Source organism: Taudactylus pleione, unplaced genomic scaffold (genome assembly GCF_031769625.1).
Source record: "Taudactylus pleione unplaced genomic scaffold, aTauple2 ptg001123l, whole genome shotgun sequence".
Taxonomy (NCBI): Eukaryota; Metazoa; Chordata; class Amphibia; order Anura; family Myobatrachidae; genus Taudactylus; species Taudactylus pleione.
The window spans coordinates 1,476,303-1,500,628 of NW_028285524.1; the positions used below are offsets into that span (position 1 = coordinate 1,476,303).

Sequence of the window (24,326 nt, forward strand, 5' to 3'; positions counted from 1 at the left end):
CCCTGTATATGTGCCAGGGGCGTTTCTAGAGAGGAGGGGCCCTCCTCCCTGTCCGGTGGCCGGCAGCGCACTGAGCTGTGTACGGCCAGCGCCGGAATTATAGATTCTGGGCACTAGAGTGCACCCAGAGTCTATAGAGTATGCGCAGGTCGCCGGAAAAATGGCCACGGCTGCCATTTTTCTTGTACTACGCATGCGCAAACGACGGGAAAATGGGTGCGGCGGGTATTTTCCAGTCGTTTTTACACCGCCCGACTACCCGTGCCAACGTGGGTGCAGGGTGTGCGGTGCCTGGACCCAGGAGCCCGTGTGTCCCGCACACCCTGCACCCATTATAGATACGCCCCTGATTTGTGCCCCCTGTAATTTTGCCCATTATACAGTGCCTCCTGTATTTGTGCCCCTTATGCAGTGCCCCCTGTAGTTTTATCCATTATGCAGTGCCCCCTGTAGTTTTATCCATTATGCAGTGCCCCCTGTAGTTTTATCCATTATGCAGTGCCTCCTGTATTGTGCCCCTTATGCAGTGCCCCCTGTATTTGTGCCACTTATGCAGTCCTTAGTTTTGGCCCATATGCAGTGACCCCAGCTCCGTACTTACCTGACCGCTCTGGCTGCCGCTGCCTCTGACTGGATGTGACTGGATCCAGCAGGTGCACGGCGCAGGCTCCTCACATTGCAGGTGACGTCATGACATCACCCGCGCACTGCATCACTGGGAGCGCAGACCTCTGAAGCTATCAGAAGCTTCTTTAGCCTCTGACTACTTCAAGAGGCCAGCATTCACCGTTACAATGGGGAGAGCCGCAGCACATAACCTAAAGAGCCACATGTGGCTCAAGAGATGCTGGTTGGCCACCGCTGATCAAGCACCTTCTAGAAGATAATAGCTAGAATCTGATTGGTTGCTTTAGTAAATATACCCCCTGCACTTTTATTTCCTGCAATTTCTCCTACCTGGAAAATAGGTATTTAAGAACCTTGTCGCATAAATTGCTGATGTAGGTATATACATGGTTACTGATTGGAGTGCAACATATATTTTAACATCAATTTATCCTTGTTATTACAAAGAAAGTAACTTTGTGGATGTCCCTTATACATAGTTCATAAAAGATCACACTCTAAAACAGAGCATCCTGCAAATTGATGTTTTGTTATCCAATCCTGAGTCTGTCCTTTATCTTGCGTCATAGGTATGAATCTCCTTCCAGTATTGCTCTGCAGCCTGCTGGGCTTGGTTTCCTCCCGGTCCCAATATCCTGACATTTGCATAGCCAAACCCAAAGACATCCCGCTGGAGCCCTTGTGCATTTACCGTAAAGAGGTGGTAGAAACAGAGGAGAAGGAGAAGGAAGCGTCCCCTCCAGAAAAGATTCCTGATGCCACCAATCCAAGGGTCTGGGAACTTTCAAAGGCAAATTGTAGGTTTGCCATGGACTTCTACAAAACCGTGGCTGACTCCAAGACCAATGCTGAGAACCTCTTTATGTCACCCCTCAGCATCTCTCAGGCCTTCACCATGGCCAAGCTTGGTTCTTGTGATAACACCTTAAAGCAGCTTATGGAGGTGAGAAATTCATGTAACAGAACATACTCTGATCTTACAAAGTCTTCTGCTGTAGGATTGCAAAAGCAATCCGGGTGTCTCAGCTCTGGAACATAACAATTATAGTTACCTTGGCACTGACCTCCCAGGTTATTACTGAAAATTTTGTGGATGATGTCCAATAAATTGTGCAAAATCCCTAAGGCCAGGCGTAATTACCACATGTGCAGTCACAGTATTTTAGTCGCTGTCCATCTGCAGTGTCCTTGGAAACTATGTTCAGCACATTAACAACCATACTCATTGATGTCTCTTATCCTGCTAACATTATATAATCATTCCCCAGGGTATACATGTCTATAATTGAGAACTTTCCTAAAGACATCTTGGCGGTATATTCAATCGGCCGTGTTAAATGTATTTATCTCGCAGCGTGAAAAAATTGGCCACAAGAATCTTAGACGGGGTATATTTTATAGGATTTGCTGCAGCTTTTACATCGCAGCTCCAGAGCAGGTACAAAGTAGGGTAAAATCGTTATTTTAAGTTAAAAAATGTCAGGACTTGTTTCAGAGCCCCTGGGACACCCCCCTCCTCCCCCTAATGATCAGTTAGTCAATTAGAAGTTTACAATTAACCTAATTGGGCTAATACTTACATGTCATGATTGGGGTATTTTTAAGCAAAGTGCAGAATAATGTATTAAAAGATGTGGGACCGGTATATGAGGGTGCTGTGTGGATGGGACAGGTGTTTTTAAGATTGTGGGCGGGATGCATCCCGCCTCCCTTCGCATGAATGCCGGCAAAGGATCCAATTGGATCCCTCTCACAGCACTCTCCCGATACAAGCCCATAGGCTTCTATAGGGTAACGCTATTAGGAATATGGCGTTACCCACCGCAACCTAAGCCCTGGAGTGCATCGCACTCAACATCGATTTTAATCGATTTTGTTCGATTTGAAATTGATTAAAATCGATCTTTAGTAAATATACCCCCTATACTGTTATCCAATATTTATTTGAGGTTTTTAAGGTACAGGCTGATTTCCCCATTTTTTTTAAATTTCCAGCGGGATTTTGGAGAAAAACACGCATAGCCACGTTAATCAAATGTTGGATGTGATAGCCGCATTAAGTTTTGCGGCAAAAATCTCATGGCCAATTAAATATGCCACTTATACCCCTTTTCCACCTAAATTCCGGGTCTGACCCGGAGTTGGAATAAAGTTCCTATCCGGATCAGACCCGGAATTTTGCCGGCGCCGACTCGGGATATTCCCGAGTCAGCGCCGCTCACACCGTAGTCGGGTCTGCATAGACCCGGCTTTTGCGGAGTGAAAGTGGTCGCTTGGAGGTGACGTCATCTCCAAGCGCCACTGAAGCCGGACCAATTGGCCGGCTAGCAGCGCACTCCAGGTCATCGTGACCCGGAGTGCGCTGTTCTCATAGCAGGGTTTCACGGGCTACGCCCGTGTTAAACCCTGCTAGTAACCTGTGTTGGATTTCCAGGTCACTCGACACGGCGATCCAACTCTCTCCCCTTTTACACCAGGGAGCTGCCCGGGTTAACCCTTCAAAAACCAGGATTTTAGCTCCGGTGTAAAAGGGGTATAAGTGTTATGAATAGACACTGAGATGAAACAGGTAAAGCCAAGCGAATAGAGTAATAATTGGAAATATTTTTTTCTGGGATACAGTATGCTTATATTGTACAAGATGTAGAGAAAATTACCTGATTACATGGCATGGTTACAGAACATTTCTATGGAATGTACATTCCCAAAATTAATTAAACAAGATGCTCATAATTATAGTTATTCTACTGTAATAATTTGATCATTAGGGGTTTGATTCTGATTAGGACGCAAGTCCAAATGGAGATGAATCTGGCGGATATCTTAAAACTGTGCATGTCCCATAGAAAGCAGTCGCTGACTCTGAATGCCCTGTACCATGCGCACGCACATGGACGGACCACTCTTTCTGTGAAATGGGCACTTCTGGGTGGCGACCATGAGAACTCGTGGAACTGTTCCGTCTCATGGTAGTGTTACAGGCACGTGGACTGACTTCCATGCTTGTTTAGAGAGTGCGGACAGAGGTAGGATTCCTGTTTCTGACGGATCTTTTGCACCCAGCATGGAGCATGATGCTGTGGGTGTAAAAACAGAGGGTTGACCCCCCTATCCCCATGAAGACGGACAGATGCTCAGCATAGATGGGCAGATACTTGCATTAGGATAAGGTAGCCAGCAGGTACTGAAGAGTGGTGCAACCGTTTTAGAATGTGGGGTCGGGTGGAAAACAAACCTGCTTCATCTGCAGCCAGAAAGGGAGCAGTCAGGTGTCAGAATGTTTTGTCTGTATCTCCCACCTCTTGTATTCTTCTTTATTTAAAAAAAAGTGCTAGGTTCCGATACCCAAAGATTAATGGATCATTGGGTGCATGATAAATAGATGTCCTGGAAACCAAGTCATCCAAATGGAATCATTTTATTTGTGTTAATAGGACTATATTAACCTGTTAGTATGTACCATCCATAGCAACACAGTCCCTATTCCAATACTAATAATAGGCAGATTATCCATTCACTTACCCATCAGGTCTTCTGCAGCTCATTACTCTGCTATAATCACTACGTAGGAGTCTACACCTCCAAGACCGCAATTGGACAGTTCAGAAAACAGAAGTTGAGATCCCCCCACCGTGAACTATTTTGCAGTTCGGTGACCTGAAACTCTGACAGTACATTTCTTAAGTGTATTATATTTCATTGCCCTGTTCAAGTATTCCTTGATCAATATATTTATAAATTCTGTACAGCATTATTTATGTCAGATGTAGCCCTGAAAATGGATTTATTTTTATGCTTTAACTTTTAAAACTGGATCATCTTCCATCTTTCTGCCTGCTCAAGTTGTTTGGCCCTCACACACACACTCACAGCGGTGGCAGCCATTTTGTGGAATGAGTCATTACGTATTTGGTTGCAGCTTAAGTCTCTAGGAACTTTTTCATATAGTTTCAGATGAGGAATTTGTCTATCCCACCACCCAATCCCACAAATGTAAACATTTTTATGCTTAGATTTATTTTGCAGTTGTTAGTGGCCATAGAAATGCTATAAAAGAATAAACCCTGTGTCTATCACTTTTCACTTCCATCACAGATTATTCTCCACAACTATACAACTCACGAATTCCACAAATAACCATGTTGATTTTATCTTCTCTTTATAAAAGGTTTTCCACTTTGATTCAGTTTCTACAAAGGCGTCTGACCAAATCCACTTCTTCTTTGCCAAACTGAATTGTCGACTTTACCGGAAAGCCAACAAATCATCGGAGCTGGTATCAACCAATCGCCTCTTCGGGGAAAAGTCTTTGACCTTCAATCAGACTTATCAAGAAATTAGTGAGGTGGTTTATGGAGCCAAACTGTGGCCTCTGAACTTCAAGGTGAGTTTGCCTCCGTCTCTTGTGTGTACATGTGACCCCTGTTCGCCTGTGTGTAGTGTGGTGGTACAGTAAGTCTTCCAATGACTCCTACCTACCTGGTATTGCCCTTGTGCTTATCACCTGAGTGTAGCTCAATCTCTTCCTTGTCAGGGTAATGTGTGCTAGAAAAGGCATACAGGGATGGTCACAAACGCAGGTTGAGCAGATGTAATGCAGATGTAGCAGGTGAAGTGCTGCACGGACAATACTGATGACAATAATGGACACCAGGATGTTTGAATAAATAATTTATATATTTTTTTTTTTATTGGTTTATCTTTACATCGCAAAACACATTGCAGCATAAATTATTTGTTTCTAGCTTCATATACAATGTCAGCATCCTTTACCATCCCATCCATCATCAGGCTCTTCGGGTGATAAATTCCCTTTTTTCAAAAATGAGCAGTCTTGGAGAGAGAGAGAAAATGGAGAAGTTGCCAAAAGCAACTAATCAGCTTCTGTCATTTATCTGGCACAGTCTTTGAAATCACAGTCAGAAGCTGATTGGTTGCTTGGGGCAACTACACTTTATTTCTCTCCAAGGCTTCATACAACCTGCCCCGGGACTCAAACTGAATCTGATTCACTGAACTGCAGAACTCACACTCAGATTGTCATACACACTGACGGGATGCTGTTAAAATCCCGACGGAGGGGGTTCCGGTGGTCAGAATGCCGGCGCTGGAATCCCCAACACCTGTCAGAATCACGGCGCCGGCATCCCGAAGATAAGTAGCGAGGTTAGGGGGGGGGTTAGAGTTAGGGGTTAGGCACTAAGGGGGTAGAGTTAGGTTTAGGGTGCGGGGAGGGGGAGGTTAGGTTTAGGCACTAGGAGGGGGAGGATAGGGTTAGGCTCCAGGGAAGGGAGGGTTAGAATACCGACCAACAAAGTGTCCTTATGGGGAGTAAGGAGTAGAAGAAAATATAAAGAGAAGCACATGAGGATAGAGGTCCCTGCTCGTGAGAGCTTACAGTCTAAAGATAATAAAGAACATATAATATACAAACTAGAATGGTATCCAGAATCAATCTGTGGTTCCCTTTATGCCCTGAAGACAACCCGGGCAACTACAGCGTCATCAGTATATTAGTGACTTTGAGTTACGAATTGGCAGTACTACTTGGACAAGGGGACCACGAGACGCTGTATTACATCCCCCTGGAAACAGAATTCGTTCAACATTTACTTTTCTGACTGTGAAACATACATCAACTATAAGCAACACAGTCTACTTCACCATCCATGTTTCTTCATTAGTTTGGGCATTGTGCATTGTAGTGACTTTTTTATTCATATGATTTAAATGGTATTAGACCACAGATTGATTCTCGATACCGTTCTAGTTTGTATATTATATGTTCTTTATTATCAGTAAAGTATATTGTTAATAATATGATCGTCTTCACATCAGATTCTTGATTATAGTATATTTGCACATCTTATAGGATTGTACAAGATCTTACCCTTACTCCAAACATAGGGGTATAGAGAGGGACTCCTGCCCACGTTAATAATTCAGATCACACTGAGTCAGTAAAGGAGTAGTGCGCAGTAATATCTCAATTTGATATTCAATTGTAATTAGGGAGGACAACCTTTCATTACGTGCAGCACACTCCACACAATACTCATTGGCCCTTAGTGCGCAGTTTTCCAGCTACGACTGTCTATTACTAAAATCTATTAAGGCTGATAATATGAAATAAATGAGGCAGTAATATCCAACTACATGCAGAATGCATATAGCGATTAAGAGACAGATAAATGCTGGCTAATAATTATGTTCACAAAGTGATATTAGCAAATTAATTCAAAATAAATGTTCTACTGACATACAGTTCAAATATAAATGTATGTGATTATATTGCCTTCAGAGAGAGCAAGAAGAATGTTAAGCTGGTAATTTCCCCGAAAATGTAAATAAATAAATAATAATTCTAATTTCTGTTCATTACTGAAAGAAATACAACTCCACATAGTTTTGAAAATCCATACATTCCAGTAATTTCTAAATTACCATTAATTTTCATTAATGGTGTATCATTTTGTTGACATGAGTAACTCTAGCAGTTGATCTGAGCACATGTAATTGTGCGCTGGAGAATTCAACGGTCCTGAATGAAGTTAGTTTGAAAAGATACTGGTCTGGGCTTTCACATCAATCCTCCATTCCCTATATAACTATGGCACAGCGGCTTTTCTTGGATGCCAACTGTTCTATTTACTAATACCCCTTTCACACTACAAGCAATAACCCAGGTTATTGCACATAAAAGCGCAGCAACCTGGGTTACTGTGCGGTGAGAAAAGTCCAGGTTGACATAAGCATTTCAACCCTGGTCACAAGAAACGTTCACACTGCTCACGGTGCAGTGTGAACGGGTAACCTGGGTCGATGCGACCCGGGTTCCGTTCATTGCGTAGGAAGATCTCAGCACGTGATGGTGGTGACGTCATTGACCCGGCATTAGTGCTGGGTCGGGCTGCCAGTCTGAAAGGGGTCGCACCCGGGATGGACCTGTGAACAAAATCCCGGGTGCGACCCGGCATCTGAAAGGGGTATTACCTTGTACTGCAAGTGAATGCATTGTTGTCAAGGTATACTGTTAATATCCTGGCACATGAGATGCCCACGCTTAGAAAACCGGCGCTGGAATCCTGACACCTGTCGAAATCCCGGCACCGGCATCCCAACTGCTGGTTTCCCAAAGGTAAGTAGCAGGGTTAGGGGGACGGTAAGCGTTAGGGTTAGGCACTAAGGGGGGAAGGTTAGGGTGCGGGGAGGGGGGAGGTTAGGTTTAGACACCAGGGAGGGAGGGCTAGGGGTAAGGAGTGGGGGAGGGTTAGGATACCTACCGACAGGTGTCGGTATCCTAACTCTGCCGGGATACCGGTGTTGGGATTTTAACTGACTGGATCCCGAGCGCCCACATTCCGTACGCAACCCGTTGTCAATGGTATGTTGTCCTTTGATGACCCCATCCCATCGTAAGTTTTAGGAGCTGGTTACCACGGCATGTCAAACGCGATAAGCTTAATTGTAAACAAAGAGACCGCAGGAAAATGAGTAACAATGGCTCACGAAGCATTTTATTATATATACAGCATATATATTTATTTTGTGTTAAATTTACTCCTAACTTGACAGAGTTGTAAAAACTAAATCCAATGGTTTTTATGCAACTTTTAAATAATAAAGTTATTTGAATTAATTCATGGGCCTATTCATCATCGGAGGCCGTATGGCCTCCGATGATGAAGTATTCAACTCACAGCGGGGGATAGATTACACCGGAGCAATTCATCACTGCTCCGGTGCAGGGACAGCTGCTCCGGAAAGCAGCTGTCCCCTCAGTTAGTATGGGAGATGCAGAAGTAGCTGCATTACTTACCTTCTCCCAGTCATCCCGGCTACACATGCGTGACCCTAGGTCACGAATGCGCACAGCCGCCAGGGAGGTAGTGAGGAGGCGGTGGAGGGATCCGCTCGGATCCCTCTTCGTATCCCCGGAACTCCTTCCCATAGGAAAGAGCGGGGATCCGAGAACAAGTGCCGTCTGATGATGGTGCTTGTTCTCATGATCAAACTCCTAAAACTAGCGTTTCCGCATAGTGACTGGGCCATTTATCGATGATGAATAGGCCCCTCAGTCAAATTCAGAAATGTTCATTGCAAAATAAAGAAACAATCTTTTTTCCTTTTTTTTGTTAGTGTTTTGCATATTAGAATAATGATTCCTAATACCAACATCCGGTTTTATAAAATAGACTACAAAATAAATAAGGAAGTGACTTTAAGCATTAGTATGTAAGGCAAGAGGCAGCAATTCGTTTTATTTTGGTCATTGTCTATGTTAAAACCAAAGTCTAACATATAAACAACTAATCATAATATAACACTATTATCTTATCTAGAGCAACTGAATGTATTACTTTTATACCCCTTTCACATCTAAATCCCGGGTCCGATCCAGGGTTAATGAAAACCGTTTTGAACCGTGTCACAGCTGCTCAAACCCCTTTCACACCACACATTGGGCCCGGGTTATTCCTGGGTTGTCCCCTTTCACACTGCACCTGTCTGCCCTGCAAAACTAATATCGATCCGCCAAAGAGCAGCTTGCAAACATATACCGGATAAAATAACACGGGTTGGCCCTGTTATTTATTATTATTTATTAACAGTTTCTTATATAGCGCAGCATATTCCGTTGCACTTTACAGTTTGAAACAACATTAATTGAACAAGACTGGGTTGTAATAGACATACATAAAGGTAAGAGGGCCCTGCTTGCAAGCTTACAATCTGTAGGGAAATAGGTGTTGATACACAAGAATAGGTGCTACATGCAAATTGGTCCAGCTAGATTGCAGAGGTTCTTGGTGAGCTGTATGATCCAGTCACACCGGAAAGTTGGCTTAGGGTCAGCAGGATGTGAACAAAAAGACTATGGGGTCTATTTACTTCAATCCGCATTAAAATGCAGATTGTAGTGTGATATTACCGACTGAATTCGCATTGCGAATTTAGCCAATATCACAGGGATTTACTAAAAATCAATTGCAGGCTTTATCGCAAGCTCTGTCCCTGCGAATCCTCTCTGCACACTTGCCATGGTAAATTTGGCAAAAAATACAGTGGTAAGTGCCCGCTAATGCGCCGACCGGCTGCCGCTAAGCCCCGCCCCCTGCAATTGCGACACCCCCCAGCTGACCAGAGGACATCACCGGAGCCCCGATCTCCGGTCCCTGGACTCGGGAAAGTTTTTTGGTTTTTTTGCAGTGTATCAGCTTGTGGTCTGTTTAGATCACACAGCTGATCACTGGGGCCGGCTCCAGGCTCTGCTCTGCCTGTTAGAGCAGAGCAGGAGTCCGGTAAACGGAACGGGGGATACCCTGGATAACGCCACGTCCAGGCCTTATTATCACAGGGCTTCCTGGTATTTTTTCACAATTTATTTGTAGTAACTTGCAGACAGATCGCATTTCCCATTACAATTATGGAAAATGCGATCTGATTACAAAAAATATGTGGTAATTAGGGCTTGGAGTAGAATTTTATGAATTCTACTCCAATTGCCCTTTAGAAAATTTAGGTGATACTAAAATAATGTGAAAAGGGTGTGAAAACACCCTTTTTAACTTTATTTTAGTAAAAATAATGATAATAAATAATGCCCCAAGTGTGAGGTTATGTGTGGACTGTGAGAGGTTATATAATTAGATATGGAAGCTATGAAGGTTATGCGGGAGATTCTGGAATCTGATAAGCTTGTGTGAAGAGGTGAGTTTTCAGGGAACGTTTGAATGTTTGGAGACTAGTGTAAAGTCTTACTGTGCGTGGGAGGGCATTCCAAAAGGTAGGTGCAGCCCGAAAAAAGTCCTGTAATGGGAGCAAGTAATGTGTGGGGATGAGAGATGCAGATCTTGTGCTGAGCAGAGAGGTCGGGTTGGGAGATATTTTGTGATGAGTGAAGAGATGTATGTTGGTGTGGTTTGGTTTGTGTGAGTGTAAGTATTTTATATTGAATGCGGTAGAAGACTGGTAGCCAATGGAGGGACTGACAGAGTGGATCAGCAGACATTGAATGTTTGGCGAGAAAGATCAGGCAGCTGCACTCATAATGGATTGTACACCACAGCGTATCCACATCAGTCCTGAGAATAACCCTGGATATGACCAGGTTCGCAGACCCGGCACACAAAACCCAGGTTGATCCTTTCACATTGACACTTGACCTGGGTTTACCTGGTAATTTCATGGGTCAAATGCTTGGTGTAAAAGAGTTATCAGTGGTATAGTCATACTTGGCGACATTCAGCTTCCTCCTCCTGGTAGGTAGCTGAATGTCTGCATCCTAAATCCTATAGGAAGGCTTGGGCACTGCGGCATGTAATTGTAGACATAACGTATCACACCCACCTGAAACATACCTAAATTTACTGATGGCCCCAACAATCTCCAAGTCAGGCCCCTGTCTGGTAACAAAATCATGACTGTTATGCTGGGTACACATTAGACAAGTTGTCATTCGACCCCGCTGATCGGGCCGATGTCTCAGGCACATCGCTCCCGCAGGTCGGTTATTGGGGTCATTCCATCGGCCTGCATGCCTGGTTGATGTAGCGACCTAGCTGCTGACGCCGTCACGGTCAATGGTGCTGGTTAATGATAAAAGCTCCTGCTTTTTAATGATAAAAATGTCACAATGTAACTGCATTATGATAGCAGCAAACCACTACACAACATTATGTAATGACATAACTGGTGATGGAAGGTGATGCATCCCTGCCGGGAATACCATAGCATGTGATTCCAGCTCTCTCCAGGGATCTAATATAATGATCACATTCACACTAATAATACGATCCTATGTATTTTTGTGGTTTCAGGAGAAAGCTGAAGAATCAAGAGAAATGATTAATAATTGGGTAGCCAATAAAACCGAGAAGAGAATTACCAATGTTATCCCAGAAGGAGCCATCACTGAGGATACTATGTTGGTTCTGGTGAATGCAATCTACTTCAAGGTGGGGCTTATTCATGGCTGATGGCAGGAGCTTTTCTCACTGTTGTTGTACAACACCTTGTTACGCCTGTTGCTGCACCTGTACAGACATCTGTAACACCAATCTCTATTCACTAAGATAACTAGATTATGTGTGCTGTGAGTGGAACATATAAGTAACTACAGACAACGTGACATTATGCACTACATTGTCCAGACACACAATGTTGCCTCTACTCTTTGCAGGTGAAATTTTGAATGCTAATACATGGGACACACATTCTGTGGATGATTGGAAGTAGGAGATGAGGGGCTAAATGTACTTTGCGGCGCTTTTTAAAGCTGATGCATCTTTAGTTTTGGCCTCTGGATCTAAAGGGGTCAGTGGCATAGCTAGTGTTTTTAGAGCCCGGGCAAGATGAAAAATGGTGCCCCCCCTCAACTTTTTGTCCAACTAAGTGGGAGTGGCCAGATGGCTCTATGGGCGTGGACACTGAAAAACGGGGGCTTGTCAACATGACACCACCGTTTCTCGTCACTCTGGGAACATTCCTTTCCATATGCCTTAATGCCCAAAGTAGTAGTGCCCCTTATGCAGTGCCCCCGTAGCAGTGCCCTCAGTAGTAGTGCCCCTTATGCAGTTCCTCCATTAGTGCCCCTTTATACAGTGCCCTCAGTAGTGCCCCTTATACAGTACCACCAGTCCAGTAGTGCCCATTATACAGTGTCCCCAGTAGTGCCCATTAGACAGTGCCTCCATTACTGCCCCCAGTAGTAGTGCCCAAAACACACACATAATTGACTTACCGAATGCCCCCAGTAGCAATGCACCCAATAGCAGTGCCCTCGGTAGTGCCCCTTATGCAGTGCCTCCATTAGTGCCCCCAGTAGTGCCCATTATACAGTGCCCCTAGTAGTAGTGCGCAAAACACACACAGACACACATAATTCACTTACCGAATCCCTGCTCCTGCTGCCATCCACTCCTCTGGTCCTGCTCAACACTATGGGAAAGACATCATGACGTCTCTCCCTTCAGCCACTGCGGGAGTCGGATGGCGTAGCTCATGAGTAACCTCCAGCCAATTAGAGTCTGTCTGACTCTTATTGGCTGCAGTCGGTGGCGGTGTGTTTTAGTGTGTAGTGCCTCGGACCGCACTGCCTTAGACTGCAGCCGATGGAGCCCAAGACACGTGCCCCACTCAATCCTCCCCGCCCCCCCACGTTACGCCACTGTAAGGGGCTATTCTATTCCATGCAAAACATGCCTGATTTTGTATTGAATATGATTGCTCCTTTAAATTCAGCCTCTGTAACTGCTAAAGACACGGCAAAGGACAAAAGCGCTGCATGGTACATTTAGCCCAAATCTCTAATCACTGATAGGTTTGAACAAAATACACATTTTAACAGCTCCACAAGTACAAATCAGATTTGCTGCATAAAGTCTAAACCGGTAAATGAATCATGCTTAAGAAAGTTTATACATTTGATTTATTCATTGTTTGCAGGGACTGTGGAAGTCCAAGTTTGATTCGATAAACACAATCCTGGGAGAATTCCATGTACCAGGCAGAACCGAGCCATGTGAAACCTCAATGATGTATCAGGAGGGGATGTTCCGCTATGGTGCTTTCAAAGATGATGCAGTCCAGGTTCTTGAATTGCCATACAAAGGTGATGACATTTCGATGGTATTGGTGCTGCCATCAGAGGACACTGCGCTGGAAAAGGTGGAGAGAGAACTGACTCTAGAGAAGTTCACGGAGTGGCTGCATCAATCTCAGGTTGTTCAGCTATCCGTCCACTTTCCAAGATTCAAGATTGAGGATTCTTTCAGTGTCAAAGAGAAGTTACAGAAACTGGGTCTCGTAGACCTGTTTGATCCAAATACTGCACGGCTTCCAGGTTTGTTGCGTCATCTTTATTTTATTTTTATTCAGAAATATTGTTCCACCCATAATTTGCTATGAACCTGTAGCATCTCCTGGGGGTTTGGGTATGGGATGCCGGCGGTCAGCATCCCATCACCGGCATCCCGATAGGGCTAGGATACCGACACTTGTCGGTCAGTATCCTACCCCTACCCTAACCCTCCATCCCTGGTGCCTGAACTTAACCACCCCCTCCCCACACCCTAAACCGAACACTCCCCCTAGTGCCTAACCTTAACCCCTAACCCTCCCCCTGACCGCAGTACTTCCGTCGGGGTGCCGGTATTCAGATAAGTGTTGAGATTCTGGCGCTGGCATTCTAAGCGCCAGCATCCTGACTGTCGGGGTATTGACCGGATCCCCTCCTAGGTACATAGCGGGGGCCAACAATTTGTGAGCTGAATGCAGCTTGTCAAGTTACCAGGATACCATTGAGAAAATGTCGCCTCTGTAATGTCACTAATTACTAGTGAAATGATAAGCTCCACTCGGATAATTCAGCTCCCAAATGACTGTACAGGGTATATTTACTAAAGGGCAGGTTTTTAGAAGTGAAGTTGTTGCCCATAGCAACCTATGAGATTCTACTTATCATATATCTAGCACCTTCTAAAAGCTAATAGCTAGAATCTGATTGGTTGCTATGGGCAACAACTCCACTAAAAAAAGCAGCACTTTAGTAAATATACCTCTGTCTCATATTAGGGCATATTCAATTGGTGCGATGTTTAGTGAGGAAAAAACCTTGCGCCCAATTTTGGAATACCGCAGGTATGCGCGTTCGCGATACCCGCGGTATCCAATAAAAAATAAAGTGGTCACAGGGTTTTCAGCCTTGAAAATCCTGCTCCGCGTAAAAAGAAAAAAAATTTCTGCACTTACCTGCCCAGGGGTCTCCGGGGCTCCCGTTGGCCTCTCCTCTATCTTCTCACAGGAGAGGGGGCTGCTGGGAGGCTCCATGGCCTGGTGGGAGGGGCAAGGGCTGCTGGGAGATGTAGTTCTCCCAGCACCCATTCCAGTGGGGCACTCTGAACTTGGGACACACACACCCCCCTTTCGGAAAGGGGAGTAATTACTGACTAATTAAGCAAATTGGAAACTTCCAATTGCTTAATTAGTCATTACGAGGGGTGCCGCCGGGGTCCAACAGCATTTCCCAACTTTTTCATGCACTGGAGGAGCGCAAAAAAAAAAACCTCCCGGCCCGCAAAAAGTAAAAAACCCCGCTCCTGATTGAATAGCAAAAATCCCGCACCTGCAGGGAAAACCCCGCTCCTGATTGAATAGCAAAAATCCCGCACCTGCAGGGAAAATCCCGCACCTGCAGGGAAAACCGCGGGGGTGCAGGATTTTTGCTATTCTCGCACCCAATTGAATATGCCCCATTGTCTTCATTTAATTCATGGGAACCAGTGACACTGCTGAGATACTGTACTTTCTCCAGTGTAAGAAATTGACTCTTCATCCCTGTGGAAGAGATAGATGCACTTTAAAGTCTGGTTAATTTTGTTTGTACAATGGTAATTGGTGAACGATATATGTGTTTTTCATTTTCTATTTTGATTTTCACAGGAATTGTTGCAAACGGAAGATCAGACTTATATGTGTCAGATGCATTTCACAAAGCGTTTTTGGAGGTGAGAGCCGAAAGAGTAACTAACACTTAGAGCCAGTAAAGCCCCAAAATTAAAATGTTCAAATATGAAGCATAGAGATAAATTATTGAAACATCATCACTGCTCATTACCATATGTGAATACACATGGAGCATTTCTGCAAATGGGCCTGCTTCTGAATCGCACACAAATTGGAATGTGGGCGCAACTATGTAAGGCAGTGGTTCTCAAACTCAGGACCTCATTCAGAGTCGGTCGTTGCAGCCGCTCGGTCGTAAGGGAAAAGGGGCCGGGTATGCAAATGAAGCGCTCGCAAGTTGCGTCGTTAAGATGGGATCGTTAGCTGGACGAGCGAGGGGAGGATGCGGCCGTAAGACTAAAAACACGCCCTCTTCTCGTTCGCAATACATGTCATCTCCAGGCATATAAGGATTAATCGAGACCATCGGAGCTGGTCGTGGAGCTTAAGGTTGACCATACCCTCTCTTAAGCACTACGATCAAGTCACTGTAAAAACCTCCCATGTCACATGTGCCATGACACTACTTAGTTAATTGTGCAATCCCATAAAACGCCGTTTGCATAGTCAGGCACGCCTGCGTTCGGATCTCCACTCCCCCGTTCACAAGCACCTTCCCCTGTTACCACCCACAAACGCCTCATCCTGTCACTCTAACTAACGACCTGCCCAAGTTGAAGGAGATAAAAATTTCCGATCGCAACAGCTAGTTTGCGCACGTGCATTGCGAAACTTACGCATGCGCTGTTCTGTGAACATCGCTGGGTACGACCGACTCTGAATGAGGTCCTCAGTTCTTAGGACCGCACATAGGTCACCCAGCAGGTGCACTTGTATATTCATTACTCAGACACATTTTAAAAGATCCACAGGTGGAACTAATTATTTCACTTGTGATTCTGTGAGGAGACCCGGAAAACATGCACTGTTTGGGGTCCTGAGGACCAAGTTTGAGAACCTGTGGGGTAAGAGATACGTTTAGTGGGTGTGTATACAAAGTCATGCATATGCAAAGTGGGCACCAATTTCAGTCTCCTGCACTTAGCATGGGATAGGTACATTTCAAGGCAGTATATTAGTGGAATTTGTTACCTGTTCAGATGTGGAAAAAGTCCTTGTGGTGCGGCTGTGTGCAGAATATGTCCAGGAAAACTCCACTTTGGGTAAGTATGAACAGCACTGGCGCTGTCCGATGTCGCACCTAGGCAATGTATGCCTGTGGGGTGTCTGATGAAGTTGACATCATGAGCGAAACGCAGAGGCCTCTGTACATTTACTATATGTGGCCTGCCTCATATACAATACTGGCTGTCACTACACTGGATTTTGCACCCCTGATCTAGCACATCAACCGCTGGTATCCACTTGGAATTCCCGTATGAAGCTGCAACAGACAGGAATACATAGCCCAGGAGAAACATCTGACAGCACCATCGCTAAACATACGTAACCAAACTGGAATCTTATCATATCTTATTATGAAAGATTAAATATAGCCCACTTTTATGCTTAAATATTACCTGTGTATGTCAGACTATATGGTTCTTTTACCTAGTTATTTTAGATTGTAATAAACAATTGCTTTTACTCTCATGCACGGGCCTCTATACACAAGCGCCGAGCAAATTCTGTCTCAGTGCCAGAGTCTAATGCGCTTGTGCAGATCCCTGGCTGGCAACATGGCACTCTGACCATTTTCCCGATTCCTCCTCTGCACATGCACACATCTCTAGGAACATGGCAGCTGCACCTTCCCCGATTAGTTCTGCAATGGAGAGGTATCGTCTATGGGTGCAGAGTTGCAGCACGTTGCCCCCCCTCCCTGGACACAGGCTCCCATGTGCACTGCACACCCTGCACCATTATAGATATGCTACATATATACTGTTTATACAGAAGGAATCACATCAATGCTGTGAGAACAATGTAACTTGTGTTGTCTCTTTCCCGGTTTATACATGTACCACAGGACAGGTGACTATCCTGTACACATACCTCCCAAATGTGCCACATTCAGCGGGACAGTCCTGTTTTTTTGGGACTGTCCCACCCTCAGGCCGCAGTGTCCCGCGGTGGGGGGGGGGAAGCACGCACTGCTGCACTGCATAACAGAGCAGCGGGTGAGCAGAGAGAGAATAGAAGCAGAGCGCATGGCATCTATTCACAGTACAGGGAGGAATCTCGTGGGCAGCCCATTAGTGATGTCAAAGGGGCGTGCCTATAGGCCACAACCCTTTGGCGGGCCATGCCCCCTTTTCAGGAGCACGCGCTTAAGCCCCACCTCGGAGACTCAAATGTTGGGAGGTAAGAGTGCCCACTGACTGTTGCTATCATGTACAAAGAAGTTATTATCATTTTCTATTACTCTTAATTTTTACCAACATTTTCAATCACCTTATCGTGTCTATGTAATAGTGCCGATAGGAGCTCCCTCTTTTTTTCGCCCGTGTCCTTATTTATGTAACAGATATAAGGCAGATTCTGCTTAAGCAACAACAATGGTAAATTTAAATCCAATGTAGAAATGACTCTAGGGGCCAAATTATAGTCAGAATGGTAGAATAGTTGCTGGTCTTCACTAAACTGAAACTAATATGTATTTTTACCCCAGGTCAACGAGGAAGGTAGTGAGGCTTCGGCAGCTACTTCTATCCTTGTGGCAGGACGGTCATTTAACCCAAAACGCATCACATTTAAAGCCAACAGGCCTTTCCTGGTCTTCATCCGAGAAGTCGCAATCAATGCTATTATTTTCATGGGCCGAGTAGCCAATCCCGGCTGTAACTAACTCTGCATGAAGAACATAATTAAAGGCATTCCAAAGTCTGTCCTTTAGGCTTATTAATAACATACATGTGTTTTTGTTTCCCTTTCTATATTTTCCTAATGAAATAGTAAGAGATTAATGTATAATAAAAATCCTGTTGCAGGGTTTATAAACGTTAAATAAGTGTGTTTCTAATGGTGCGTAGCTCTTAATTCAAACATATTTCTACATCCAGATACATGAACATTAGAAATACCTGCTTTTCATTTTGTACTAGTCATCAGAAAACTCCTCTACATGTATAATGAGGGTTCACTCAAAGGCAACTGTTATAAAAAAATATATATTTTTTATATGTAATTACATAAAAATTTTGCTATGATTACCACTTTAGGCCTCATTCAGAGATGTACAGATGTGTCCCCATACATCTATCCTCCGTGCGCTACAAGTCGCATTACACAATGTCGACTCAGTAGCGCAGACAGTATTTTCGTGCGACTTTCTCCCTTAAAATACTTCTTATTCACAAAGCAATATGAATAGGACGTACAAGCAGCTTATGCTGATTAAAATTACATACAGCCTATATTCTGTGTGTGACTGCTGCTAGTTCTGCATGCAAAATGCTACATTAGTGTCAGCGGCTGTGACACAGTAACATAGCATTTCAAATGCAGATACAGCCGCAGTCACACAAAGAATATAGCATGACACATATTATTTTAATTAGCATAAGCTGCTTGTGTGTCCTATTCGCATTGCTTTGCGAATAAGACATTTTAAGGGAAAAGTTGCACAAAGACTCTCTTGGTGGTGGAGCGATGGCACATTCGCGCATGACCTGTCCTGCGTCCTCGCATGCAGTGCCCGCTTAGCTGCAGCCCCGTTTTCTGGGAGTTCAGAAGCCAGGGTCTGTGTCTTTTGACGCAGATGTCCTGGCCTCAGCTACGCAACAGTGATGTGAACTACGTCCATCTCTGAATCAGGCCCTTTGCTATAAAACAGTTTCGAAAAGGGTAGAGAAGCAAGGTGCAATACTCCTTTTTGGGCACACACAGACACAATTTATTTGGTAATCTGTTATAGTTGGTTCAAATACATCTTTATATCCACTTATAAGGGCAAATTTACTAAGCTTCACTTTTAAAACCAACGGAAATTGATGGCTATAGACAGCATGTTTGTGTCTTAAAAAAAAAAAATGTGTCTTTACTATCCGTCAGTGTTCTGTGTCATTTGAAAATCAATGGTGATGTTGGTTGGTTTTATTGTTGGTTTTGACATTTCCGATGAAGATAGATGACAAAAATAGACAAACAGGTTTTCTATAGGGTAAAACATAACCACATGCAGAGAAGTTTAGTGAGTGTTACTGCGATTTCTGACAGTAGTCTTGTCATTTTCTGTGTAGTTTAAAGTTTGTTTTATTTTTTGTCTGGGGTCTTTCTTATTTTCCGTCTTATCAGTGTTTATTTGGCTGTGTTTGTGAGGAGCGTAGTGTTAGTGTGGGTTTTCTAATTTAGTGTTGTCTTGTGTTATATTATTCATTTTGATGGAGGGGGAGTGGAGAAGGACCAGAAAGGACCCACATGCACAGACCCTGAGGATCCATCCCAGCTTCACTTCCTAAAACAAAACTATAATGTCCAGTTATTTTGGACAGTAAGTGAGGCTTTAAGCTGATTGACCACGAAAGCAGCCGGCAGATTTTTTTTTTTTTATGGGTCTGATCAGGAAGAAATCTCCAATAACTAAGCTAGTAAACAGGTGAAAACACCCCGTTGACTCATAGGTCCTTGAACTTTTCTCGGATTTTGGGCCTGATTCAGCTTGGATGTAAAAATGTCTGGACACAAGGCCTGATTCAGCACCGATCGCAGCTGCGAATTTGCACGAAATGCAGCAGCAAAAATATAATGCATGCAAAAGCACCGCCGACCTAAATATGCCCAGTACTGCCTTCTCACATGCGTATGACGTTGCTTATCTGCGTAAACATCGGTATCATCGACCACTCACGAAGCATTTACACCAGGTCTGACCTGCCGCAGACACTGCAAGTCTCTTTGCACGCAGTGAGCTCTCATGCTGCGTATGTAAACACAGTGGCTAATTTATGCATGCCCAAGCAACGGCGTTCAACCTGACAGGCACGCCTGCGTTTCCTACCACTCCCCATCACCAACCCCAAATGCTCACAGCTTGTCACTCACTCTGCAATGGATTCTTCTGTGTCCGTAATTGCAGTGCGATCGCAGCATGGCTTATATGTATGCACAATATCTAATAATCGCTCGATATGCGTATGTAGTTGCATTTTCGTACACTACTGAATCAGGCCCACAGGTTTGTGCAGGTGTAAATTATGCAGGACAGGTATGTGGAGATGTAGATGATGTGGGACAGGTATGTAGAGGTGTAAATGTGGGACAGGTATGTGGAGGTATAAATGATGTGGGACAGGTGTGGAGCTGTAAATGATGTAGGACAGGTATGTAGAGGTGTAAATGATGTGGGACAGGTATGTGGAGCTGTAAATGATGTAAGGCAGGTATGTAGAGGTGTAAATGATGTGGGACAGGTATGTGGAGCTGTAAATGATGTGGGACCTCGCTGCAAAACACACATATTTGCAAACTGCATAAATCAAACATGAGACAGTGATCTTGCACTCACATATATCTTTTATTCATTTTCTTGTGCCAATTTAAAATCCCTTGTAAGACGTCTGGATACAAAGCTCCAAAGTAATACAGTCTTCTCACACTCCAAATGGACATGATTATCAAAAGACATCTCCCCCATTTAATAAGACCAGTATCCGGATGTGCGGAGTTATTCTGTTCCATTCAAGGTTACAAGAAAGCATACATTTCACAGTTGTATAAGAATTTAGGAGTCCGATAAAAAACGTGTTCATTATAAATATGTGATAAATGGATGTATGGTTCTTACAAAACGTACTCGTTACTCAAACACAAAAGCATCAGTCAGGCAAACAAACTATGTAGGATTTCACTCGAGTAGTCTTAGTGCTGCAATAAATGATGTACTCAATAAATTATTCTCATTTCACTGACTTTTCCTTAGCATGCAATGGCATAACAGTCAAACAAGGCGTTTTCCCAATAACCTTAGATCTAGTGAGACAGTCAATTAATAAGGGCCAGATTTACAGCAGATCAATGTGAGTTAAAGGGAATCCCACAAAATATTTTTCATTTTATTTTTTTAAATGGCTATTCCACCTTGAAGTTTTTCTAAATAAAACATACTCTCGTCTTTACCGGGCTAACGAGGGGTCTCTCCTTTTGATCACTTCCTCTGCAATAGGGCCCCCCTGCAATTTGGCTGGGGCCACCACAAAGGAGACAAAGCGCACAGCTGGCTGCAGGGGAGTCCTACTTCCTACTCTCATGTAGTGTTCATTCTAGCACCCTGCACCTGCCACAACCAATGCAGTTCCTCTTACCGGCTTGTTGCTCTCTGCTCTGGTGCTTCTAGCACACACAGCTGATGCAACAAACTTCTGATGTAGACACGTGTGCTAGAAGCACCAGAGCAGAGAGCGACACCCCAGGCAGGAAAGAGGAACTGCACGGGTTGTGACAGGTGCAAGGTGCTAGAATGAACACTACTCATGTACAATGCTTCTGTCCTCAATCATAATACACTTAGTAGGTCCAGCATTAATTGTTATCGGTTTGAGACCTTCCGTTGTCATTACTTTGGTGAATAGAATAGGAAGCGTTACCCTGCAGTCAGGGCCCGGATTAGACTCTGCTGACACTGTCTATTAGGGTCCTTTGTAGTGACCTGGTTCCATCAGGTCCCCCCTTCCCCAAATACTGGGTAAAAGGGGTCCCAAGCATAGACTCAGGTAGCTGGAATTTGGCCCAATAGGCCCTTTAGCAGAGTCATACAGGTCAAGTGACAACAAAATACAATTATGAATATTCATTTTGTACTTGTAGAGATCCATTTTGTCTGGATAAATCTACAGTATAGCTGCACAAATAAAAAAAAAAATAATCCAAAAATGAAGTAATGGAAGTTTAGTATTTTCTGCAAACGGCAAAATATACCACCTAAAAACTGAATTTCACCCATATGTGATACAAAGTCTGTAATAGATTCCCCCTGAAATAATTTAACATCCGTTTCAAACATGTCCTGGTCACCTACTTGTAGTGGAGAATGCGGCCTATCCAGTCACATAGGAACTAGAGACATCACTGAGACCCAGGCAGCCTAATGCCACTGTAATGTTGCTTGTTCCCAGTGAGTAAGCTGAATTCTGCTCGAGTCTATACATTGGCTACTAGCACTGTGTAGGCATAGGTAGACCAAGTATATTGAGCACAACCTATAGTTACATACACTTGCTCATGTTTTTGCACTTTGCAGCACTGTGCTAATAGGAGTAATGAAAATAAAAAAAGTAAAACAGGTACATTTAAAATATTACATATAAAACCCCATTTATGTGGCACCAGCATGATCGCCTCATCCTCCAATCACTACGTAGGCATCTAACCTGCCAATCAGATAACACTTGTTGGTGACAATGTCTGTCTCCAGGAAGAGAAGATACTTGTAGTGTAAGTAAAAGTTGTATTATTGATAGAATGTCCTTAAAACACTTACTAACAGTGCCATATATGATTTACTAGTGATCATACACAAATAGAAAATTTAAAGCAGAGATTTGCAACCCATTCTGGCCAAATAAAAAATCCAAAGCAGGAAGAACAAAGTGTAATATAGGCAGACCAATGACTACGGTGCCAGATTAGGTGTCTATTCACTATGCATCCAATTCCCACAGACTGTCTAAGGCTAGGTCCACAGGACTTATTTAAGTCAGTCTCAGCTCTCCTGTTATGGACTAGTGAAGGGCGGAGATAAGCTCACTCAGAGATCAGCTATTTCAACAGTGTGACACTAGCACAATGCACACAACAGTGTTAGCAAGGGGTATAAGGAAACGGGGACATAGGAAAGTATAAACACCCCCCCACCTCTGCTCTCTGTCACCTGCTTTGGTAAGACAGCAGTGTGTACTGCATCCATGGCTCTCCATAGGGATCAATGATCTCTCAGTAAGCTCATGTCTTCTCTGTTTACTGGCTAAGACTGTTTACACTGGACAGAATCACATAATGCGTGTGTGCACAAATCCCTTAAGCCAGGTGTAGCCAACCCGATCCTCAGCTCTCGGGGACCAGGGTTGGCTACTCCTGCCTTAAGCAATCCGATAACCAACGCTTTCAGACCTCAGTACAGGAAATCACTGTTGGGCCGGGGCTGACTATGACTTGTAGCTCACTTATTTTGTCACACCAAGACAATATTACTCAGTGTGGACTAGAAAATACTTAAAGCAGAACTAATACTTATGCAACAGTGAGAGGTAAGACAGGAACTGTATCCAGTGTATTCTGGCTGAGGGAGTGGAGTTCCCTTCCACTCTAGCAAAGAAATGTATCTGGACTATTAAAAAGGTCACAGTGGCTAAATTCACATACTTGAATGCTACAAGTTTTGATAAATGAGCTAGAAGACACCCCGAAAATCTCTAACATCCTGTACTCTAGCATGAAAAAAGAAGAGAAACAGTCCCATAATACTTAATTACACTGCAGTCCACGGAGAAGTTGGGTTCTACAGATGTCATATGAAGCCAGCTGACCACGAACTGATCTGAGCAACTAGAGTACGATGAGAATGCTGGGACTTTGGTTAGCAGGAGACTCATACATGGTCTATAACAGAAGTATGCAACTTATGATCATACAGCTGGTGGGCCACTGGCTGCCTAGTCCTGATCCGCTGCTATGACTGACATTCCTCCCTCTAACATGAGGTGCCCACATTCATACATAGCTGCCAACCAGCCTCACCTGTAATGGGTGCAGTTTGAATGGACCAAATATGCCCACTTTGAAGTGGGGCATGTTGGCAGGCATTGCTCCCATCACTAGCATATTTCCATTGTCATGCATTTCCATGTTTAATTAGCAGTAGTCACTATACTATACCATTATAGCTGCACTAGTCTGAGAAGACCATCACATTACTACACTCTGCGGCTGGAGGCCCTGCTCAGTCTGTGGCTTCACACTAGCCTCCATTACCCTCACATGTCATGACACTGCCGCAGGCTTTCCTTCACTTACACAGTCAAATGAATGTACAGGTCACTGCCACCCACAATACCAGCATACTACTCCTGAAATACACTGTGCCGCTGTGACCATTCCATTGATCTGGTTACAAGTTGGTTTCGGCCCTCCTATTTCAGAACTGGCTGAACTCACACGTACACTCGATGAAGTATAATTACAAAAGGTGCCATTACTCTATTTAAAACCACCTGTAAACAGAAGCCAGGAAGAAGCATGTTCCCTGTAACACGGAGGGC

The 24,326-nt window shown here is 44.1% G+C and overlaps 1 protein-coding gene across 1 annotated transcript; it reads left to right on the forward strand.

Annotated features, from left to right (window-relative positions):
• The first annotated feature begins 678 nt into the window (after window positions 1-678).
• Window positions 679-17,977, forward strand: SERPINC1 (serpin family C member 1). Its single transcript, XM_088461874.1, has 6 exons — window positions 679-1,570; window positions 4,796-5,011; window positions 11,448-11,585; window positions 13,075-13,471; window positions 15,070-15,134; window positions 17,744-17,977. Exons 1-6 carry the CDS (start codon window positions 1,199-1,201, stop codon window positions 17,918-17,920), a joined length of 1,365 nt encoding a protein of 454 aa, XP_088318000.1. The 5' UTR covers window positions 679-1,198; the 3' UTR covers window positions 17,921-17,977.
• The last annotated feature ends 6,349 nt before the right edge of the window (window positions 17,978-24,326 follow it).